Source organism: Chrysochloris asiatica, unplaced genomic scaffold (genome assembly GCF_000296735.1).
Source record: "Chrysochloris asiatica unplaced genomic scaffold, ChrAsi1.0 scaffold00100, whole genome shotgun sequence".
Taxonomy (NCBI): Eukaryota; Metazoa; Chordata; class Mammalia; order Afrosoricida; family Chrysochloridae; genus Chrysochloris; species Chrysochloris asiatica.
Window position 1 is genome coordinate 3,344,057 of NW_006408618.1, and position 21,394 is coordinate 3,365,450.

The 21,394-nt window shown below is 38.6% G+C and overlaps 2 protein-coding genes across 2 annotated transcripts in view; one reads left to right on the forward strand and one right to left on the reverse strand.

Moving 5' to 3' along the window:
* Positions 1-7,791, forward strand: part of KLHL20 (kelch-like family member 20) — a 140,602-nt gene extending 132,811 nt beyond the window's left edge. Inside the window, exons 10-12 of the mRNA XM_006867054.1 lie at positions 1,849-2,057; positions 3,330-3,436; positions 7,455-7,791. Coding sequence (XP_006867116.1) covers positions 1,849-2,057; positions 3,330-3,436; positions 7,455-7,539 — 401 coding nt within the window. The 3' untranslated portion in view covers positions 7,540-7,791. The remainder of the gene's footprint in view (positions 1-1,848; positions 2,058-3,329; positions 3,437-7,454) is intronic.
* Positions 7,792-12,033: 4,242 nt separating this feature from the next.
* On the reverse strand, positions 12,034-20,548 carry CENPL (centromere protein L). Its single transcript, XM_006867055.1, has 4 exons — positions 20,375-20,548; positions 17,395-17,646; positions 15,185-15,727; positions 12,034-12,105 (listed from the first exon to the last, which is right to left on the reverse strand). Exons 1-4 carry the CDS (start codon positions 20,546-20,548, stop codon positions 12,034-12,036), a joined length of 1,041 nt encoding a protein of 346 aa, XP_006867117.1.
* Positions 20,549-21,394: the final 846 nt, after the last annotated feature.

Consider the following 21,394-nt stretch of genomic DNA (forward strand, 5'->3'; position numbering starts at 1 on the left):
GAAACTACCAGCCGCTCCGCGGAGAAAGATAAGGCTTTCTACTCCTGTAAAGATTTACACCCTCGGAAACCCTGTACAGGGTCGCTATGGGTCGGAACTGACTCGACGGCACTTAACAACAACAATACAACGTTGAAGAATGAACAGTGATTCTGCAAAACGCCTTATAACATGGGTGAACCTGTAGGGAAGTATGCTGAGTAAAATTGTTGTTAAGTGTTATCGAGTCGGTTCCATCTCATATTGACCCTGCATAGGGTTTCCAAGGAGTGGCTGGTGAGTTTGAACCGCCAGCCTTGCAGTTCAAACCAATCTTGAGGTAGAATGATTATCCTACAGTGCCACACCAGGACTCCTTGACTGAAATTAGTCAATCACAAAAGGACAACTATGAGACCACTGTTGTAAAAACTTAAGAATAAGTTTGCTTATTTGAAGAAGTTTCTGTGATAGTTACCAGGGGTGGGAAGGAGGGAGTTACTCACTTCCCTCCCACTCCTGTTAGCACATGTTAACTTGGGTGATGGGGAAGGCAGTAAACAATAAGAGGGAGGTTAGGACAGAAAATATTAAGGTAGTGAAAGGCACAGGGAGGAATGCAAGAGTTAAAGTGAATAGAGTTAATTACTGTTACCTAATGGTACATGGACTTAGGAGTCCTGGTGTGGCGTTGTGGGTTAATGCGCCAGACTGCAAAGCTGTTTGCACTGCAAGGTCGGCAGTTCAGGCTCACCAGCTGCTCCTCAGAAACCCAATACAGGGTCGCTATGGGTTGGAATTGACCCCACGGCACTTAACAACAATAACAATGCTACATGGAGGGGATTGCAATCATTCTAATGACAAAGTTTATGATTTTTAAATGTGGGACTGATAATCTGTTCTGTAAACCTTCACTCAGTTTACAAGAAAAAAAATTTTTTTTAATGGTAAAGGCAAAATAGTATAACAGATCAAAAGTTAATTAGAACAATTTATAATGTAAAAAACCTTTTTAACTAGACACTGTTATATTTCTTAATTCTCTAGAGTCCTAATGTGGTACTGCAGGATAACCACCATCTTCTCATAAACCCTTTAAAAGGTTGCTGTGAGTCAGAATTGACTTGATGGCACTTTAACAACAGCAATAAACAAGTTACAGAATTAAAATATGGGTCTTTGTCTCCCAGTCTCCTTGGAGATAGCAGGTACTTTTGCCTAGGGCTGTTGACTCTAGTATCAGCCTCATTGTCAAATCTTGTCTTCTCTTCGTTAGTGGCCAAGAATGTAGAATATGGTGGTGGGTATGTGCCGTGAAGTCGGTTCCAACTCACAGCGGCCCTGCATAGGGTTTCCAAGGCTATAAATCTTTATGGGAGCAGAAAGCCTCATCTTTCTCTAATGGAATTGCTGGTAGTTTCAAACTGCTGAGCTTGAGGTTAGCAGCCCAACTCGTAACTACTACGCTACCAGAGCTCCTTAGAATGCAGAGTATAAGGTTGTAGAAATTGTCTGATTATGATAATAAATTATTAATGAAAGGTGCTGAAAGATCATATAGTCCATTGTTTTCATTTAAATGTATGAAGAGTGAGACTGAGAGCCAGCTAGCTGGCTAATGAAGTAGCCAGAACTAGAAGTTACATTTCTTGACTTTTCCACCATACCTCCCTGAAAGAACCCAGTCTTTTATGAAAGTGCATGTGATATTGTCCAAAGTATACAAGTCCTCCTCAGAAGCAAACATCAGATTGCTTATTGAAAGTCTATACCATCACAAAGTGTTGGGGCTATGAGGAAAACTCGAGATAAGAGAAAAAGTTTAATAGTCACTTACTATTCCTTTTTTTTTTTGCCCCCCAACAGTGGAACGCTACAATCCTCAGGAAAACAGATGGCACACCATAGCCCCTATGGGGACCCGAAGGAAACACCTGGGCTGTGCGGTCTATCAGGACATGATTTATGCTGTAGGAGGTAGAGATGATACTACAGAGCTTAGCAGCGCTGAGAGATATAATCCCAGAACCAACCAGTGGTCTCCAGTGGTGGCTATGACATCCCGCCGTAGTGGAGTAAGTACCTCCTACTTGCCTAAACTATTGAGGTTCAAAGCTTTGTAAACCAAGAGGGCTTTGCAGAAGGAGACCCCTGATCTGTAAGATACTGTACAGTGTACAGTGAGCAGGGGAACTGCTAATGCCCAAGTGTTTTTATTTGTCAACTCTCTGATCTGGTGCTATTGAGTTGTTTTAGGCAAAACTAAAACAAAACAAAAAACCCTGCCTCATTGCTGTCACATCTGTTGTGGCAGCCCCATGTGTACAGAGTAGAACTGTCCGTAGGGTTTTCAAGGCTCCAGCCTTTTGGAAACAGATTACCTGGCCTCTCTTCTGACGTGCTTCTGGCTGAGTTCAAACTGCCCACCTTTCAGTTAATAGTCATGTACAGACTACTACACAACCTAGGGACCTGTGCTAAAGGATGGAGGTATGAAAATTGCATGGTGCTTTCAGGAACTAGCAATGACTTCAGTATTACCACAACAGGGCATAGTAGGGGAAGAGGAAAGGGAATTGTAGGAGGTGAGGGCTAGCACAGTGGTCTAGGGTGGATTTCTAGAGGGACTGAATAACAAAAGGACTTTTAAAGTATACTTAGGCAGTAGGGAAGCTTAGAAAATGCTTAAAGAGGAAAGTGACCACATTGGTATTTTTCAGAGAGTATTAGAGTAGATTAGAGTAGCTCTGGTAGCAGAGCAGTTACAAGTTAGGTTGTTAAGCTCAAGGAACCAGCAGTTTCATGAGAGAAAGAGGAGGCTTTGTACTCCTGTAAAGATGTACAGCCTCGGAAACCCAATACAGGGTTGCTATGAGTCGGAGCTGACTCCATAGCATATAACAACCAACCACCAGAGTAGCCATCTACCAGAGTAAGTAAAAGTAGTTTAGAGGTGAATAGTTTACCAAAAATTTAAGAAGTATCTGTTTTGGACTATGTAAATTTTTTAATTGAATATATAATTCTGTGTGGTAGTGGTGGTTGTTGAGTGCTATCAAGAGAGTTCCAACTCATTTACCCTATATAGGGTTTTCAAGAGCGGCTAGTGGGTTTGAACTGCCAATCTTGCAGTTACTAATCAGTGCTTATCCTATAGTACCACACCAGGGCTCATATAATTTGATAGTTCCCAGAATTTAATAGATTTTCATGTCATTACTTTAGTCCTTTATGTTCAAGTAAACCAGACTCTAAAACCCTAAAGAGTTATCTTGTATTAAAGAGACTTACCTAGAAACCAGTCTAAATTTTCCCAGAAATGCAACCACTGTATTTTGGTCCTGTAGGTTGGCCTGGCAGTGGTTAATGGACAGCTCATGGCAGTAGGAGGTTTTGATGGCACAACATACTTGAAGACCATTGAAGTTTTTGATCCTGATGCCAATACATGGAGGTAACCTTTAAATTGTGTTTCAGATCATTTCAATGCTGACTTGAAAATCATGGGCTTGAAGTGGCCCATGACTATCAAAATCAATACTTTGAAGAGGGCTTGAAGCTACCCAAATTTGATTGCTTAAATTGACTTGATTGCTATAAGTGGTGGTCATCTTACAATGTTCTTCTATGATAACTGTCCACTTTTATAATCATAGCTTGAAGACACAGAAAAATACTTCCTCTCTAGCATCATCATGTTCAGCTCAGGAAACTGAGGCACAGAGAAGGAAAATTACTTACCTAAGCAAGTTACGGTCTTAGAATCTAGGTCTTTGGCTCCTGATCTGTCAGTGCAGTGTTATTGGTGGGTTTTGGGCAGCTTTATACTAAATAAAAGACAAATTGCAGTTGCTTGCTTAAATAATATTTTGTTTCATGTTAAAACTTATTTTTCACTTGAGCTTTTGAAAGTTAACAAATATATTTTCATCCTATTTTCAAACCTAGTCACTTTTAGAAGAGTAGAGACTACATTTAGAGGGTAAATTTTACTCTACTTTAAAATTTTTAATTGTTTAATAAATCCTTTCACAGACTTAGAAAAATTTTCTTATGTCTTTCAACTCATAACTCTAAATGTTTACTCAATCACATTTTATATTGGGCTCACGACACTAACAGATACTCTAATATGCCAAGCATCCTTAAATATTACCAGAATTTAAAATGCTAAATATATAGTTAATTTGAAAACTAAATACAAAATATTAATACTGTGGGTTTGATGTACTTCATCTTTATGCTTAATTTTAACTATTAGCTTTATACAACCACTCATCTGTCAATTTGTCATATTGTAGTGGTTTGCGTGCTGTTGTGATTTCAGATGCTCTACCACAGGAATTGTAAATACCATGCAGGATCACTCACAGTGGACAGGTTTCAGCTTATCTTCCAGATAAAGACATACTAGGAAGGAGGAGACAGGGACTACTTCAAATATTGTCACTGAAAATCTTATAAATAGTGGAACACTGTCAGTTCCAGATTAGTGAATCTTGAAACATGATGAAGAGCACCAGAATATTGTCAGATATAATGCCGTAAAATAAGCTGTCAGCTTGGAAGGCACTCAAATCACTACTGGGGAAGAGCTGCCTCCTCAGAGTAGAGTTGACCGTGATGACACGAATGGAGTTAAGCCTTCAGGATTTTCATTTGCTAATGGGGCACAACTCAAAATGAAGAGGAGCAGCTCTAAACATCCGTTAATTGGAACATGGAATGTACAAAGTATGAATTTAGGAAAATTGGAAATTGTCAAAAAATTAAATGGGACGCATAAACATTGATATCCTAGGCATTAGTGAGCTGAAATGGACAGGTGTTGTCCATTTTGAATCTGACAACCACTATGATGGGAATGGCAAATTGAAGAGGAATGGTGTCACATTCATCATCAAAAAGAACGTACCAAGATTTGTCTTAAAGTGCAATGCTATCTATGATAGGTTAATATCCATACACATACAAAAAAGACCAGTTAATACCACTACTATGCAAATTTACACACCGACCAATAAAGCCAGTGATGATGAAATCGAAGAATTCTACCAACTTCTTCAGTCTGAAATTGATTAAACATGCAATCAAGATGCACCGATAAATATTGGTGATCGGAATGGGAAGGTTGGAAACAAAGAAGGTCAGTAGTTGGAAAATACAGTCTTGGTGATAGAAATGATGCTCCTTAGAAGCCAGGATCACTAGAGTTCATCTCTCATACTTAGGATGTCTTGTCAGGAGGAACTAGTCCCTGGACAAGGAAGTGGAAGGTCAGCGAGAAAGAGGAAGCCCCCCAACAGGATTGGCACAGTGGCAGCAGTACTGGACTCCATCATAATGATTGTGAGGTTGGAGTAGGCCTGGGCAGTGTTTTGTTCTGTTGTGCATCAGAAACAACTCAAACAACAGTCTCTTAAGAGTTTATGTTTAAGAATTTCATGAATATTACATAAATATTCATGTTAGGAGCCCTGGTAACAGATGGGGTGAGCTCTTGGCCACTAAACGAAATGGAATAAAGATGTGGCAATCTGCTTCCATCGTCCAAAAATGTGTCCATCTACCTTGAAAACCCTATGGGGGCAGTTTACTCTGTCCTGTAGAGTCACTATGAATTGAAGTCCAGTCAGTGGCAATGGGATTTATAAATATTCATGAAATTCTTGAGGATAAGCTGTTGAGAGATTACTCTTTAAATATTAACAGTTACATAACTGCAAAAATATGAAGCATCATGTATTCCTTCCATAGCCTTCTCTATTCAGTTGGGCTGATCAGTTGGGATAATCTGCCGCAATGGCCACGTAAAACTCAGACACCACACTAACAGTTACCGGCTTTATTATGGAAGTTAACAGGTTACAAATATGTTGTTCGGTGCTGTAGAGTCAATTCTGACTCAGCAACATTATGCGCAACAGAACAAAACACTGCCCATTCCTGTGCCATCTTCACAATTGTTGTTAAGCTTGAGTCCATCGCTGATGCCACTGTGCCAATTCATCTCCTTGAATGTGTTCCTCTTTTTCTCTGACCTTCCATTTTACCTAGCATGGTATCTATCTATAGGGAACTGGTCCCTTCTGACAGTGTGTCAGAAGTATGAGAGACGAAATCTCGCCATCCTGGCTTCGAAGAAGGATTCTGGTTGTACTTCTTCCTACACAGATTTGTTTGTTCTTCTAGCAGCCCTTGGTACTTTTAACATTCTTCTTCAACACCATAACTCACATGCATTAGTTCTTCTATGGTCTTTCTTATTCACTGTTCAGCTCACATATGAGGCTATTGAAAATATCATGGCTTGGTTCAGGCACACTTGAGTCCTCAAACTTACAAATATAGGATCATAAAAATGCTCAGGGTACAGTTGTTCCAGTCAGCTGTTGATAAATGCCCACAGGACACACCACTCCACCATAAGCCTCAGCCTGAAGGCTCTGAGCCTCTAGTTCCATGGGTCAAGAAACATAGTTCTCATTTAAGTACCTGGAGGCACCCCACTCTACAAACAAGCTTCCTGCCCAGAGTCACTTAGCTTTGCTTGCTCCATGAGCTGGAAAGCCCACTACTCTGTCTTGTGCTCTAGTTCTTGATTCTGATGCTGCTGCTCCTCTTCTACTCCTCTTGTGTCAAAGATTTCTGTTTCTGAGTTGAAGTTCAGTGGGCAGGGATCTCAGGAGCCAAAGGACACTCTCCTCATGGTTCTTCTTTGATAATATAGGGAGATTACCCACTCTTGCTCCAGGTTCTTTTTAAACCCATGCTAGAAGTTGTAAGTTTTTACAATTACAATGAACTCTGTTACCATTCACAGCTAAATCATGTCATCCTATCAGACCCTTCTCCCACCTTCTCTTACCCAGACCCAGCAGAGCAGAAACATTTTGGTGGGAGTAACAGACTGTGGTTTGAAGAGACACTAGATAATTTACTATACCACAGTATCCCAAATTTAAAACCCTTTGCCTCACAGCTGATAGACATGTAGTATTCGTTTCCATAAAAATACTTCATTTTGAAAATAATCTTGTTCCCATGTCACAAACTAGATGCTGACACTTTACTCATATCTAATTTTATTCCATAAGGGCTTTGAGGGGCTCACAGGAGTACAGAAGGCAAGAGTAAATCATCAAGGGAAAATGTGGATGGGAAAGTAATTTATATAGCCCAAGGCAAATTTGGATGCAGAAACATATGATTTTGTATAATTGTTAGAAGCCACTAGTAAAGTTTTGCAAAAAGTAGATGATTTTCATATTCTTCAGTCACCCATAAATGAGAAGTTCATTGTCTAAAATAATTCTGTAACTTACCAGTGCTCTAACTTTTAATCTTTAGAATAAATGTATGAAATTGAAAATACTAGTGATAGAAATATAAAAATGTGTTTGATTAACTGTTAGTTAATGGAAGAAATAGTACTTTTTCCAATTTGAAAATCTGATTTTCTTTCTTTGTAGGTTATATGGCGGGATGAATTATCGCAGACTAGGCGGTGGTGTAGGAGTTATTAAAATGACACATTGTGAGTCCCATATATGGTGAACATCTAGAAGACCCTCATATATACGCTCCTCTGTATTCTGGAGAGAGTGACTTTGGAGCTTTGTACAACTCAAAACATGACAACAAATTTTATTCTTTGCCGGTGCCTCAACATATGGAAATACAAATCCAATGAAAGTACTTCACTTGCAAGATGCCACCTTTGCACAATAATTTTCATCCATTTGAAGAATTATTTATTTTTGGTATTAATTTATCTTTTACTTTTTTTTGTACTTACCTTTCTCCTACCAAAAAGGAAAGAAAAAATTCTGAACAACAAAACTTTGTTTTTAAGGTATTGGTTACATATGATAGTACTGATAAACAGGAGAAAGGGGTGTATATGATCTGGGTGGTTATTTCTAGCTACCCCACCCATATGACTCCACTACTTAAAAGGATTTTTTAAGCAACAGAGACAGACACACAAAATGTATTAGATAGTCATCATTCTTGCACTTAAAGTACCAAAAGATTTGGAAATCTTTAAAAAAGGAAACATCTCATTTTGAATAGTAATTTAAAAGAAATACAAAATCAGGACTCAGTGCAGCTGTTTTCATCAGTGGAGGTTTGAGGTTTGTTTCCTACTGTCATGTGAACCTAATTGTTTGCTATTATATTTAAAGTCTTTTTTTCATAATATTCTTATGGAGTTTCTGCTAGATCTATAGCTCTGCTCAGTGCCTCTAAACAAAAATACAAACAGTATATGAGTCTCGTGCTGTCCTGAGAATCACGCAGAAGAATCAAGTCAAGTGTAACTCTCCAACTGAAGCAACTTTCCGTCCTGTCTTTATTGCTATCAAGGACCAGCAGGGAGAAATATCCTCTCCCCCTAATGCTCAGGCCTGGTGAAGCTGAGGCTTAACCTTTAAGAACAGCCTCCAAGGGAGTGAATTCTTCAATTCATGTAATAGTACATGTTAATGAGTATAAAACCAACTGAGGCATTTTCAAAGCATCTTGGTTCTTTTATACAAACTATGTATCATTATCTTCATTCTACAAGGCGGCCACTGCTAGCTACTACTTCTCTCAAATTGCACTTTCTGATGAAAAGTTTAACACTTTATGGAAGAAAGAAAATTAATGGTTAGTTTTTTTTGTTTTTCATTGTGTTCACAGATCATTTTTTCCCTCCACTGTATTTTGCAGGAAAATGTTTGAACAAGACTTTAGTCAAAATCCAAAGGAATAACCTTCACCTAGCCCCCAAAATGTTTGGCAACTTTTGTGTTTACATTTAAAGATCATTTGCACCTTTACAAGGGGAAAAAAAAGAAAAAAAAAGTATTTGGTAAACAAATGTTTACATGTATCATTTATGCTTTTTTCTAGCATGTATAACTTTTTAAAATAAAGGTAGTATTTACCATAAAAAGTCTTCTGGCTAATTCTCTTTATAGCACACTAAAGATGTAGCCCAAGGAGTCCTGGTGTACGCTGTGGGCTAACGCACCGGACTGCAAAGCCATTTGAACTGCAAAACCGGCAGTTCAAGCTCATCAGCTACTGCTCAGAAACCCTATACAGGGTTGCTATGGGTCAGAATCGACTCGATGGCACTTAACAACAAGAAAAGGATTTAGCCCGCTAGGTCAGCAGTTCAAACTCACCAGCCACTCCATGGAAACCCCTATATAGAGTTGCTATGAGTTGGAACCAACTCAGAGGCACTTAACAAGAAGGATGTCTAGAGTCCTCGTGTGGTGCTGTGGGTTAATGCGTTGGGCTGCAAGGTAAGTTTTAACTGCAAGGTCAGTGGTTCAAGCTCAGCAGCTGCTCTTTGGAAACCCTATACAGGGTAACTATGAATCAGAACTTACTCGACAGCACTTATAACAAGGATGTATAGTCAAAATACTATGATTTAAAGATACTAAAAATAATTATTGTGTGATCGTGCCATGAACCTAACATAGCTATGCTGATTTAATACTAGATTGATTGTTTTGAATTTTCAGACTGCACCGTTTTCCTTTTATATCTAACTTTATTTCATAATTATATAAAACACTTTATTTCATAATTATATAAAACACTTAGACAGGTCCTAATTTAAATATTTAAATCAGTCTAGATTCTACCAATGTACCCTGTATTCCATTCCTTCCTTCTCCCTATAAGGAACCACTTTTATACTCCTGCTTCCCCATTTCCTTACAAAAGAGCTATCTTCTTAAATACTCTGTCCACACCTGCTCTTTGCACTTTACAATGTATCCTGGATGGAGAGGTAGTACAATCTTTTGGCAAAGGATCATGGTAATTGTGGCACAACATGAAAAATGTCATCAATTGTCATTGAATTGTAAACATGGAAGTTGTGCTGGCTGTTTTAGTTTGTGTAGTTTCACAAGAAAAATAAAATCAATGTATCTTGGAGTTCACTTCATCACAGTACAAATATATAGTCGTTTCCTTAATCATTTTTACAATTTCATAGTAATTCCGTGTGCCATCAATAATTTATTCAACCAAGTGTCCCCTCTGATGGGCACTTGGGTTTTTAGTCTTACTATTACAAATACTTTTGTAATATTATACATGCTTCATTTTGTATTTTTGCCAGTGACTCTGGGATAGAAATCCTAAAAGTAGGTTTGGTAGTCAAAGGGTTTAGTTATGTGCCATCAAGTCAGTTCTGACTGTATAGAGTTTCTAAGGAGAAGCTGGTGAGCTTGAACCACTGACCTTATGATTCAAGCCAAAGGGTAAAACATTTACAGATGAAGATTAAAGAGCATAGCCTTTGGTATGGATTAATTCTCAATATAAAGAAAACAAAAATCCTCACCACTGGACCAATAAAAAACATTCTTAACAACGGAGAAAAGATTGACGTTGTCAAGGACTTCATTCTTCTCAGATCAACTGTCAACACTCATGGAAGCAGCCATCAAGAAATCAGACATACTGCATTAGGCAAATCTGCTGCACAAGACCTTTTTAAAGTGTTGAAGAGCAAAGATGTCAGCTTGAGGACTAAGGTGCGCCTGACCCAAGCCATGGTATTTTCAATAACCTCATATGGATGCGAAAGCTGGACAGTGAATAAGGAAGACCGTAGAAGAATTGATGCCTTTGAGTTATGACGTTGGAGGAGATTATTGAAAGTGCCATGGGCTGCCAAATGAACCAATAAGTCCGTTTTGGAAGAAGTGCAGCCAGAAAGCTCCTTGGAGGCCAAGATGGCCAAACTTCGTGTCTCATACTTGGGACATATTGTCAGGAGGGAGCAGCCGCTGGAGAAAGATCTCATGTTTGGTAAGGTGGAGGGTCAGAGAAAAAGAGGAAGACCCCAGTGAGATGGATTGGCCAAGTGGCAGCATCGATGGACTCAAGCGTGGCAACAATAGTGAGATTGGCCCAGGATTGGTCAGTGTTTCGTGCTGCTGTGCATGGGGTCGCTGTGGGTCGGTGCCGACTCAATGGCACCTAACAACAACAAGTTAAACACTAGGGACAAAAAGGTTAAAACTATTCTGCCTTTGAAGGGTCTCACTGGTGTCTATCAACACTATAGTTTTTATGATTCTATTTAATTGTTGATTTTAGTCATGGTGACCCCATGTAACAGCAGAACTGCCCCCATACGGTTTTCCAGCGTAGTGGTTACAAATCGGGCTGCGAACCCTAAGGTCAGCGGTTCGAAACTACCAGCCGCTCTGCAGGAGAAAGATGATGCTTTCTACTCCCGTAAAGATTTATACCCTCGGAAACCCTGTACAGGGTCGCTATGGGTCAGAACCGACTCGACAGCACTTAACAACAACAACAATTTATAGAAGTGTATCACCAGGTCTTTCTCCTGCAGAACTGCTGGATGGGTTCAAATAACCAACCTTTTGTTTAGAAGCTGAACATGTGACCATTGGGCCACCTGGGCTCATGTATGTATTACTGAGATAGTAACAAAAAGAACAGTTACCAAGACACTGATAAACACACGGCTTTATTTTTAAAATGAACATTTAATTCAACATTGCGGTAACAATTGAACTATTTAAAAACAGATGCAGTTAGAGGCTAAAACATATATTTAGTTTTTGATGGCCCATGCTCTATAGCAAAATGATGCTAGGAAAATGTCTTTAGAAAAGAGAAATTCTCTAAATGCAAGTCTAAAATGCCCAAAAGGGATTATAGGTTTTAAAGATCCAAATCAGAAATACCCAATATTAGAGATGTGTCATTTAATTCGTAAAGGGCTGACATAATAAATATTCTGTATTTTTTAAGAGAGAGGTGACCAACAAATATACAACTCATTATTTCCTAGAGGCTGGCATCCCAGAGCTAAACAGTAGACAGCCAGCACCTGGCTCATGCACCAGCACCATCTTTGTTCTTCGGGATCCTTCTTGGCTTTCATCTGAGCCACTCCAAAGGCACTGTGAGGAAAACAGATGGAAAGTAGAGGCCCATTTCTCCACATGGCAATTAGAAAAGAGGGTTCAATCTACGCCGAATTGTCCACACAAGGCCTCACTCAATTTGAAAAATGGCCAATTCTGTTAAATATGCCAACACTCCAATAAGGTATTTATGACATAGAATCTGAAAGGGGAAAAAAAGAATAGAATTAATTAAAATAGATTTTGAATGACCCATGTTATCTTTGTCTATTTGTTGAAATGTAACATTAAGCCCATTGTGATTGAACCGCAAAGCAATTCTTTTTTATTTAATCAAGACATATGATAAGTACTGGACTACAGTTCAAACCTACCAGCCACTCTTCAGAAACCTATATAGGTAATTATGAGCCAGAACCAACTTGATGGCACTTAACAACAACCAATTTCAATGGAGTCCTGATGTGGCAATGTAGGTTAAACACCACACTGCTAACCACAAAGTTGGTGGTTCAAATCCACCAGCCACTTCTCAGAACTGACTCGGCAGTAAACAACAACTACCACTACTATTAGCCAGTGGGGCTTAGAAAAAAAAATTAGACCACAGTTCTTACTTATCCTGGCTTCTATATGTGGGCTGACAGTATATCCAAGAGATAAAAGAAGGAAAGTGTATCTATGAACTCTTAAGTCTTATATGCAAAATTTCCAATATCTATCTTTTCCAGAAAGAATCCATGACTTCCTGATTTCCAAAGGGATTTATGATTCCAAGAAGTACCTTGTAGAAATTAAGTAGTTGGCAGAAACATAATTAACACATTAAATTCAAACTTTTTGAGAGACAGTACAGTATTGCAATTAAAAGTATAAGCTTTTGAGTTAGATGGCTGGTTTCAAATTCTGACTCCTCTTACTAGCTATGTAATCTTAAGGAAGCAACTGATTTGCTCTGTGCTTCAGGTCCCTCTTAGGTAAATAGGGTATATTCTCTAAAGTGCTGAGCACTGCCTGGCACAAGTTGTTAGTTATCCTCATGGCACACTATTTGAATCTAGTGGCCAGTTACTGTTTTATATCATCATTCATTACGAGAGTTTCAGATATTTACAACAGACCAAATGTTAAGTTTACATGTTAAGTCTACACACACCATATGTAAGCTTTTAAATACAGTTCACTAATAAAAGTATAGACATACAGAAACAAAGTTTTACAGGTATAAGAATTTCTTAAAACACTGAATTCTGAGGCACTAAAACCTTTTTGTTCCTTTACGATAACAGTAATATATAGTATACAATACAGTGTTTCAAGGCCTTCACTGTAAACCCTAGTTTACATACATTTGTGTACCCATATCATATGCAAAAGGAGCTCTGGTAGCATAGTGGTTACAGTTGAGCTGCCAACCTCAAGGTCAGCAGTTCGAAACTACCAGCAGTTCGGTAGGAGAATGATGAGGCGTTCTGTTCCCGTAAAGATTTACAGCCTTGGAAACCCTGTGCAGGGTCACTATGACTTGGAACCGATTCTACGGTACTTAACAACAACATATGCAAAATACTTTTTCAGATTTTCTATTTCTCAGAAGTCCTGGCGGCACAGTGGGTTAGGCATTGTCAGCAGTTCATACCCATCAGCTGTTCCACAGGAGAAAGATGTGGCTGGCTGCTCCTGTGAAGGAAGATTCAGTCTCAGAGACCCAATGGAGCACTTCTAGTCTGCTCTGTCCTTTAAGGCCACTGAGTCAGAATCAGTTCTATGGTAGAGGGTTTGGGTATTATATTTCTTACCTTTTCCATTTGTTAATACTAGTCTCTTCCCATCAAAATTATTTTCCAACCCACATCAGAGTAATGACCTCAGTTTGAAAAGTACCAGGAGAGTGGATTGAGGGTGAACTTTGAGGAACCTAAGAACAAGAGTCAAATCTTAGTGACTCCTCTTACTAGGCTACCTTGTTCATGTCACTTAAACCTCTCTTGGCTTCAAGTTTCTCATTGTAGAAATAAAATGTGTTCGGCAACAGATAATGGTGCTGGTTGCCGTAACATGATTGATGTAGCTCTACCACTGAATTGTGCATATGAAAAATGTTTAATTGACAAATGTGTGATCTATATTTTTCCCAAAAAAAATTAAATGTGGATTAAAAACTACCTGTACTTTTACACAAATAATATATTCCTTCTATGTTTGCCAACTGCTTTCTCCCCAACCCTTGCCAACTGCTCTCTCCCCAACCCTCAGACACTTCTGTAAATGTTAACACCAACTTTTTTTTTACATGTTGCTGTGAAAAAAATCAGCATAGTTTGTTTGCAAAAATACCTTCCATGGGGAGGGAATAGGTGACAAACAAATTAGAAAGTGCATGCTATTTGTGCAAAAATATGGTTAACTACTGGGTTGTAAAGATTAAAATACGGTTACAGTAAACCCCCAGCACAGTGACAAGACCAGTCACTGAGTTATTAAATGTATTTTAGGTGCCAACTCTCTATTTCTGATCCTTCTTATGATATGCATTTGTTGTTGTTACTGTTGTTGTGAAGTCCTGATTAGTCGGTTCTGACTCATAGTGACCCTGTAATAGGGTTTCTGAGGAGCAGCTGGCAGGTTTGAACCACCAACCTTGTGGTTAGGGGCCCAGTGCTGATCCTACAGTACTATACCAGGAGTCCATGATATGTACTGTACTAAATGCAGAGGATAATGTAATACTTCTTATTTTCTCTCCCAGTCAGGTTGCTCTTGTTAAGTGCCATTGAGTTGTTCTGACTCATAGCAACCCTGTATAGGGTTTCCAAGGAGCGGCTGGTGAGCTTGAAGCGCCATCATTGTGGTTCAAATGACCTTGCAGCCCAGCGCATTAACCCACAACGCCACACCAGGACTCCAGTCAGGTTAGGAAAACCTAAATTACAATTAGGATTTCTTAGTTCTGTGTTCCTAGCTATAATTGCCTTATCTAAAACAAAATCTTCTGTTACTCTGTTAATTATTTCAATATTTGCCAAAAACAATTTTTAAAGTACCAAAAAATTATTATACAGTAATTCCTATTATTACCAAAGTTTGTAGTACACAGCATGTAGTGTGTCCTCCCATTAGAAGTATACTAGAAGTCTCACCTATAAAGCATGAAAAAAGTCTATTGTCTTGAAGTGACATTCATATAAAGTTTTCTTCAATGTAGAAATATAATCATCATTTTGAAAACTATACAACAATAAGAAAAAAATACTTAACTAGATTTAATTGTTCAAACTAACCTTTATTTTTCCATCAGTATGTGCTGAAGCTACAGATGTTGAAACACGAACCAGTCTTGTGGCTGATAAATGAATTTTGAAATGTCTATGGAAATGTGAGTAAAGGCAGTCCATGAATAAGTCAACTTCCTCTTGTGTCACTTCCCCAGGGGTCTTGTGGACACTGTCCCACAAAGCTTTTGCATCCTCTGAATGTATGGTATAAGAAATGTCCAGACTTTGAGGGCTACAGGGTACAGACCAAAGAAACTCAGTAGTAGCCATGTAACAGTCCATTTTGCACGCAGTCCACATAGCAGCCATCCAGGAAAGGTTAAACGCATTGATAGATAAAGGACGAAAATAACAGTCAAAGGTGTTCTGAAACCAGTTTCCAATTATGGCTGTATTTGACTCTGCTCCATTTACAAGGAACAGGGGTAGACAAGTGAAATCTTTTGAGACAGTCTCAAGAAGACTGTCTCCAAATACACAGCAAAACCAACCAGTCCATAACACTTTCTCTTCCAACTTCCCAGCTGGCCGTTGAGATTCTGACAAAATCTATTAAGAAGAAACGTAAAAAGTACATTTACTCCTACGATAGGATGAATGGAAAGCTAATGTTCTCCCATGTAAATTACCACATAATTCACAATAAAACAGTTAAAAAAAAAAAAAGTACATTTATTCCTAAATTACATATCTTCAAAATCTGTACACTTAGAAAAAAGATCTATTATATTACATGGCAAAAACAAAACCACAGTGGCAGTAGTCTCCTTAATCATTACTGTTGTTGTTAAATGCTGTCAAAGTTGGTTCCGACCCATAGCGACCCAGTATAGAGTTTCTGAGGAGCAGCTGGGTGGGTTTGAACTGCCAAGCGTGTGGTTCACAGTCCAGTACTGACCCAAGTGCCACCCAGAATTCCGAATAATTATTAGTAGGGTTTATCTAATTAATCTTTATCTCAATACTCTTATAAAATACAAACATGGTATATGGCAAGAGGTTGGTGCAACCAAAATGCAAAATAAGGGATTGTCAATATAGCATAACCAGGTATAATATTTTTTTAAAAAAAGAATCTTAAAATCTCAACTTTAGAAGGGAATATAAAAGTTATCAAATCCAACTTCCTTAATTCCTTAAATTCTTCCTAAATTCATTTCTTCTGTCACCTTAAAATGTTCTTGCATAAAAAATGTTCTTGCATACATTAAACCCTATAGTTTTCAACCACCTTATGTGCCTAAAACAAACCTAGTCCTCCTTCTACAAGAAATGCCCTGTAAATATATGATGGTCCATATCACATATATTCAGGAGAAAGATGTTTGTGTCCATAAAGATTTTTTTCTCAGAAACCCGACTATAGGGTTGTTCTAAGTTGGAATCAACTCAATGGCAGTGAGTTTGATGTGGCACTGCAGGAAAATACACTGGACCACAAGGTCGGTTCTAACTCACCAGCCGCTCCTCTGAGGAGACAGCTTCTTCCCCAGTGGTCTTCTGAGTGCCTTCCAATCTGGGGGGCCCATCTTGAGCACTGTATCAAACAATGCTCCACTGCTGTTCACAAGGTTTGCAGTGGTTACCCATTCAGAAGTGGCTCACCTCTTTTTCTTCCTAGGCCTTTTTAAATACTACTTCTTGCCTGGAACTTGAGTATGATGTTTAGTCCTCCCAAAGCTATCTTAGACTTTGAGATCACTTTAAAGATGGAGGCCATGACAGAGAAGAAAAATAGAAGATGCCTAGAATATTTATGATTTCATGAAACATCATACCAGCCTGAGCAACTTAGCTCCAGATACCTTTCTATGCAAGATAAAATTCTGTCTTATTCAGTCCACTGTTTTTTAATGTTTTGTAAATTTTCTACAATAAAAAGTAGCTACAGTTGAGTAAATTGCAATTCCTAGTGACCTCATGTGTCACAGAGTTTTACATGGCTGGTTTTTCAGAAGTAGATAACCAGACCTTTCTTCCCAGGTACTTAAGAGTATACTTGAACCTCCAACCTTTTTACAATAAACCTGATTATATTACACTCAATTGTTTATAATCAGTCATATCTAGTTACTATAATGTGGTCAAATATAAAATAGGTTAAATCAAGCTCAGGAATTTAAAAACATTAAAAGAGTGTCACAATTTCCAAACTCAGAACATGCATACTCCTTCCCCCTATGAAGCTAGGTAGCAGTACTGCTTATATACAGCACCTGGACAAGAAATGCTTCCGAGTCCCTTCGTGTTCCTTTCACTCCTAGGAGGGTAGAGAAAATCACTTTGACATTGATGTCTTCTCCCACTTCCACAGCAAGTCCTTTATGCTTCTCAGCAGTAAGAAACGCACTTAGGAGTCTAGAGTACTCTTTGAGATTAGCATAGGAGAATTTGTATAAGGGAGTTAAACTATACAAAGTCCACTGCTTATGTAGAAGGAGCGCAATCTTTTGAGGGTCAACATCTTCCTAAAAACCAAGACAAAAGAAGTTTAAGAATTAGTAAAATGAATAAATAAGAATTAATTACAGCATTGTAAACTTTACAGTGACTCTATTACTGGGCACATGATCTTTGCACTCCAATCCCATAAGATTGGTTAAGGATACTTGAACAACCCTCTGCATTTGCTTTGTCTTCCATTTGAAATGCTCTCCCCTGAGCTATTCATATGGCACATGGCATGTTCCTCCTCTTCATTCAGGTCTTTGCCCAAATATTACCCAAGAGGGTACACTATCTAAGGCAACACCAACACCCACTCCAGCCTTGTCACTATTATTTTCTTAACCTGCTTTGTTTTTCTTTAAAATACTGACATCTACTTGCTATTATATACTTGTCCAATTTTTCTACCTGAAATTAGTTATCTGTTCTTATTTCCCTAGTAGAGTATGAGCTTAAGAAGAGCAGGGATCTTGAGTCTTTTGTCCACCTAGAGCTGTGTCCTCTAGAACAGGTGTTCAATAAGTATTTACTGGATGAGCATTAACATTTCCCTTTTAACAACTTGAAACAGTCAATTTCAAAAGTTAACTATTCTCAGAGTATCAAATTTGATTAGATTTAATTGTGTCATTGTTTGATGGCAAATTCACTCGTAATATAATGGAAGAATGCAGAAAATTCAATAGATTAAATTATCCAATACTTTGTATTTTTTTGCAATGCTTTATTAGAACAAAGCACTTTCTTGTGTATTGACCAGCCCTGTGGCATTGTTGAGGGTCTTTACATAAGCGCCAATTTCTCCTGAACTGAATTTTCCTATAGACAGTATTTCCTGACAGTCTCATGGCTCAAGTCTCTTTTGAAACTGTCACTAAAAAATAAAAATGTTTGTGGCTAAAGCATTCATTGAAAGTTATAAATATCCTTCTTATCACCATTAAAATGTAGAGCAAAATTATCTTTACCAAAGATATATGGAAGTACTGAATTAGACATTCCAATCTTTCATTTATGTAAAACTTCTGTTTTCTGGTTACTCATTCCATAGTCAGTTTTTCTTTAAGATTTCAGAAAAATGTTCTCATATCCCAAGAGATACTAAGCACATAATGTTGCTAAGTGAGCGAGAGGCTACAATAAAGGTGTGGGTGATTAGTTACTAGCTAAGTGACTCAAAGTCATAAACAAATTCTTTTCATTAAAATTACAAATTACCAATATTATGGTGGTGGTGTGCTATGCAGTCACTTCACACTCATAGCAACCCTACATAGGGCTTTCTGAGGCTGTAGATCTTTACAGGAGCAGAAAGTCTCATCTTTCTCCCATGGAACAGCTGGTAGTTTTGAACCAATATTTTATGCCTCTAAAAATAACTCAATATTATTTGAATGATCAAAACAACTAATTTTCCATCAGCCCAAACATAGGACACGTTAAGTACCAAAATAACGTAGTAATACCTTAAAAACCTTGAAAAGCAAGAATTCTTAAGTCCACACCAATAATAAATACATAAATAAATGAATGGAAGAGTGATTACAGAAAGGAAAAAGGCTTATAATGGAATAAAGGCTTAGCAAGAGGAGAGTGTTGTAGTTGGAAAATCATTTTGCAATCATCATAATAAAGATTGGACCAGGCAAAAATTATCAATGAATACTAAATGGAAGGGGAAAATTGATGAGGAGCAGGATATTTACATTACCATAAGTGTTTCCCACAGACTATTAGTTACAAAGAAAATGGTAGAGATGACCAGAATTATTCAGTAAGGAGTAGAGAAAGTAGGCAACACTTTGACAGGATGATCATGACAGTCTACTAGTCCCTTGGACTAATTGCTTCCATACTACTTAATATGTGCTATTAGGAGTCCTGGTGTGGAGCTGTGGGCTAATGCGCTGTACTGCAAAGTCGTTAGAACCACAAGGTCGGTGGTTCAAGCTCACCAGTCACTTCTTGGAAACCCTATACAAGGTTGCTATGGGTCAGAACTGACTCGATGGCACTTAACAACAACAACTAGGTATAAAACTAGCCCTAGAAGCATAATGGATTACAAGTTGGGTTGCTAACTACAAGGTCAGCAATTGGAATCTACCAGCCACTCCCCTGGAGAAAGATGAGGCTTACTGCACCCAGAGTCCTAGTGTGGTGCTGCAGATCAGCACTGGACTGCTAACCACAAGGTTGGTGGTTCAAACCCACCAGCCACTCCTTGGAAACCATATACAGGGTCACTATGAGTTAAAACTGACTCAACGACACATAACAACAACAAAAGACTTACAGCCTCAAAAACCCTATAAAGGGTCACTGTGAATTGGAACCAACTCCACAGTACATAATCACCACCACCACCACTAGGTGTAAATCCCAAAGGACAAAGCATTTGTGCAGTGTAACAGCCAAGAATACCTAACGTCAAACAAATCATGAAGAAACATCAAACACAAAATGAGGAATATTCTATTTAAAAAGAGAAAAGGGAAAACTATTCTTCAAAAATGTCAATAGCATAAATAAATAAATAAATAAAACCGCTATGAAGATACTCTAGAGAAATTCCAGATATACCAAAGGTGGTGCTGAAAATATGAAATAATTGGTTTTTTGAAAACTGTTTTTCATTTATTTTATTACCTGAAGGATCAAAAAAGATCTAAAAATAGTAACCAAAAGTGCTTTGTGCATGGACCTTCTCAACTGTTGGGTTAACATGGAAAGAGTTATAATGCATACCTGCAATTGTGAGCACTGAAGAATTTTCTTTCGATGTGGAGTTGAGACAAATGTCGTCTGCTTCCTGACTGATTCTAATCGTTTCTGCAGAGGAGTAGCACCTATCGAGTATTCCTTAAGCTTCGAAGATGCACTTTTACTAGGAGTCAATTCTGAGTCATCATAAGTATCCATGGTCTACATAAAGAGAAATAAAACCAGAACTCTGTCGGGGACCCGCCTCGACATTGGGGTTCAGTTCACGAGGAGGGGATACCTGACGGCGATTGCAATATATCAAGAATACACAGAAAGAGACAAAGAGAGAGACAATGAGGCACCCCAAAGCCAGGGTGGATACATCACTGGTGGGCAGGCCTGGGACTACAGGCATCGTGGCCTCTGCAGGCACCAACTCACTGCCCTGCAATCTTTACTCCATGCCTCTCAACTAGTAATGCACTGCCATCTTTACTCCATGCCTGCCAACCAGTCATGCACACCTGGGGAGGCCCGGGCCTCTGCTTTATTTAGGGGAGGAGCTTCACACCAAGCTGGGAGGGACTTAGGCAAGGTACAGCTAACATCAGTACTTTTCCAGACATTCAGGTAACTTCACATCGTACTTCGCTGGTTCGAATCCCAGGCCAGCAACTTGGTTTCTCAGGCTCAATTAACATATCTATAGCCCCTGAGCATAGTTGAGGGAAGGTGAGAGATAAAGACAAAAGCTTGGGCGGAGTCCTGCTACTTTGGCTTCCTGAGCCAGGTCTGCAGGAGGACTCGAGACGCCTGCCTGAGTGAATGGGCTGCACCTGGAAAAGGATTAGGGAGGATGGGTTCTTTGTCTATAGAACAAACAACCAAGAAGTAACTAAGATATTTTTAGTTAATCCTTTGGAGAAAGGCTTAACCTTGCAACCTTTAGTCTAGGCTTTAGGAAAATATCACATTTATCTGTGGATTGTCAAAGGCTCCATTTATTAATTTAATATCAAAACTACCAGCTGCTCCGCGGGAGAAAGATGAGGCTTTCTACTC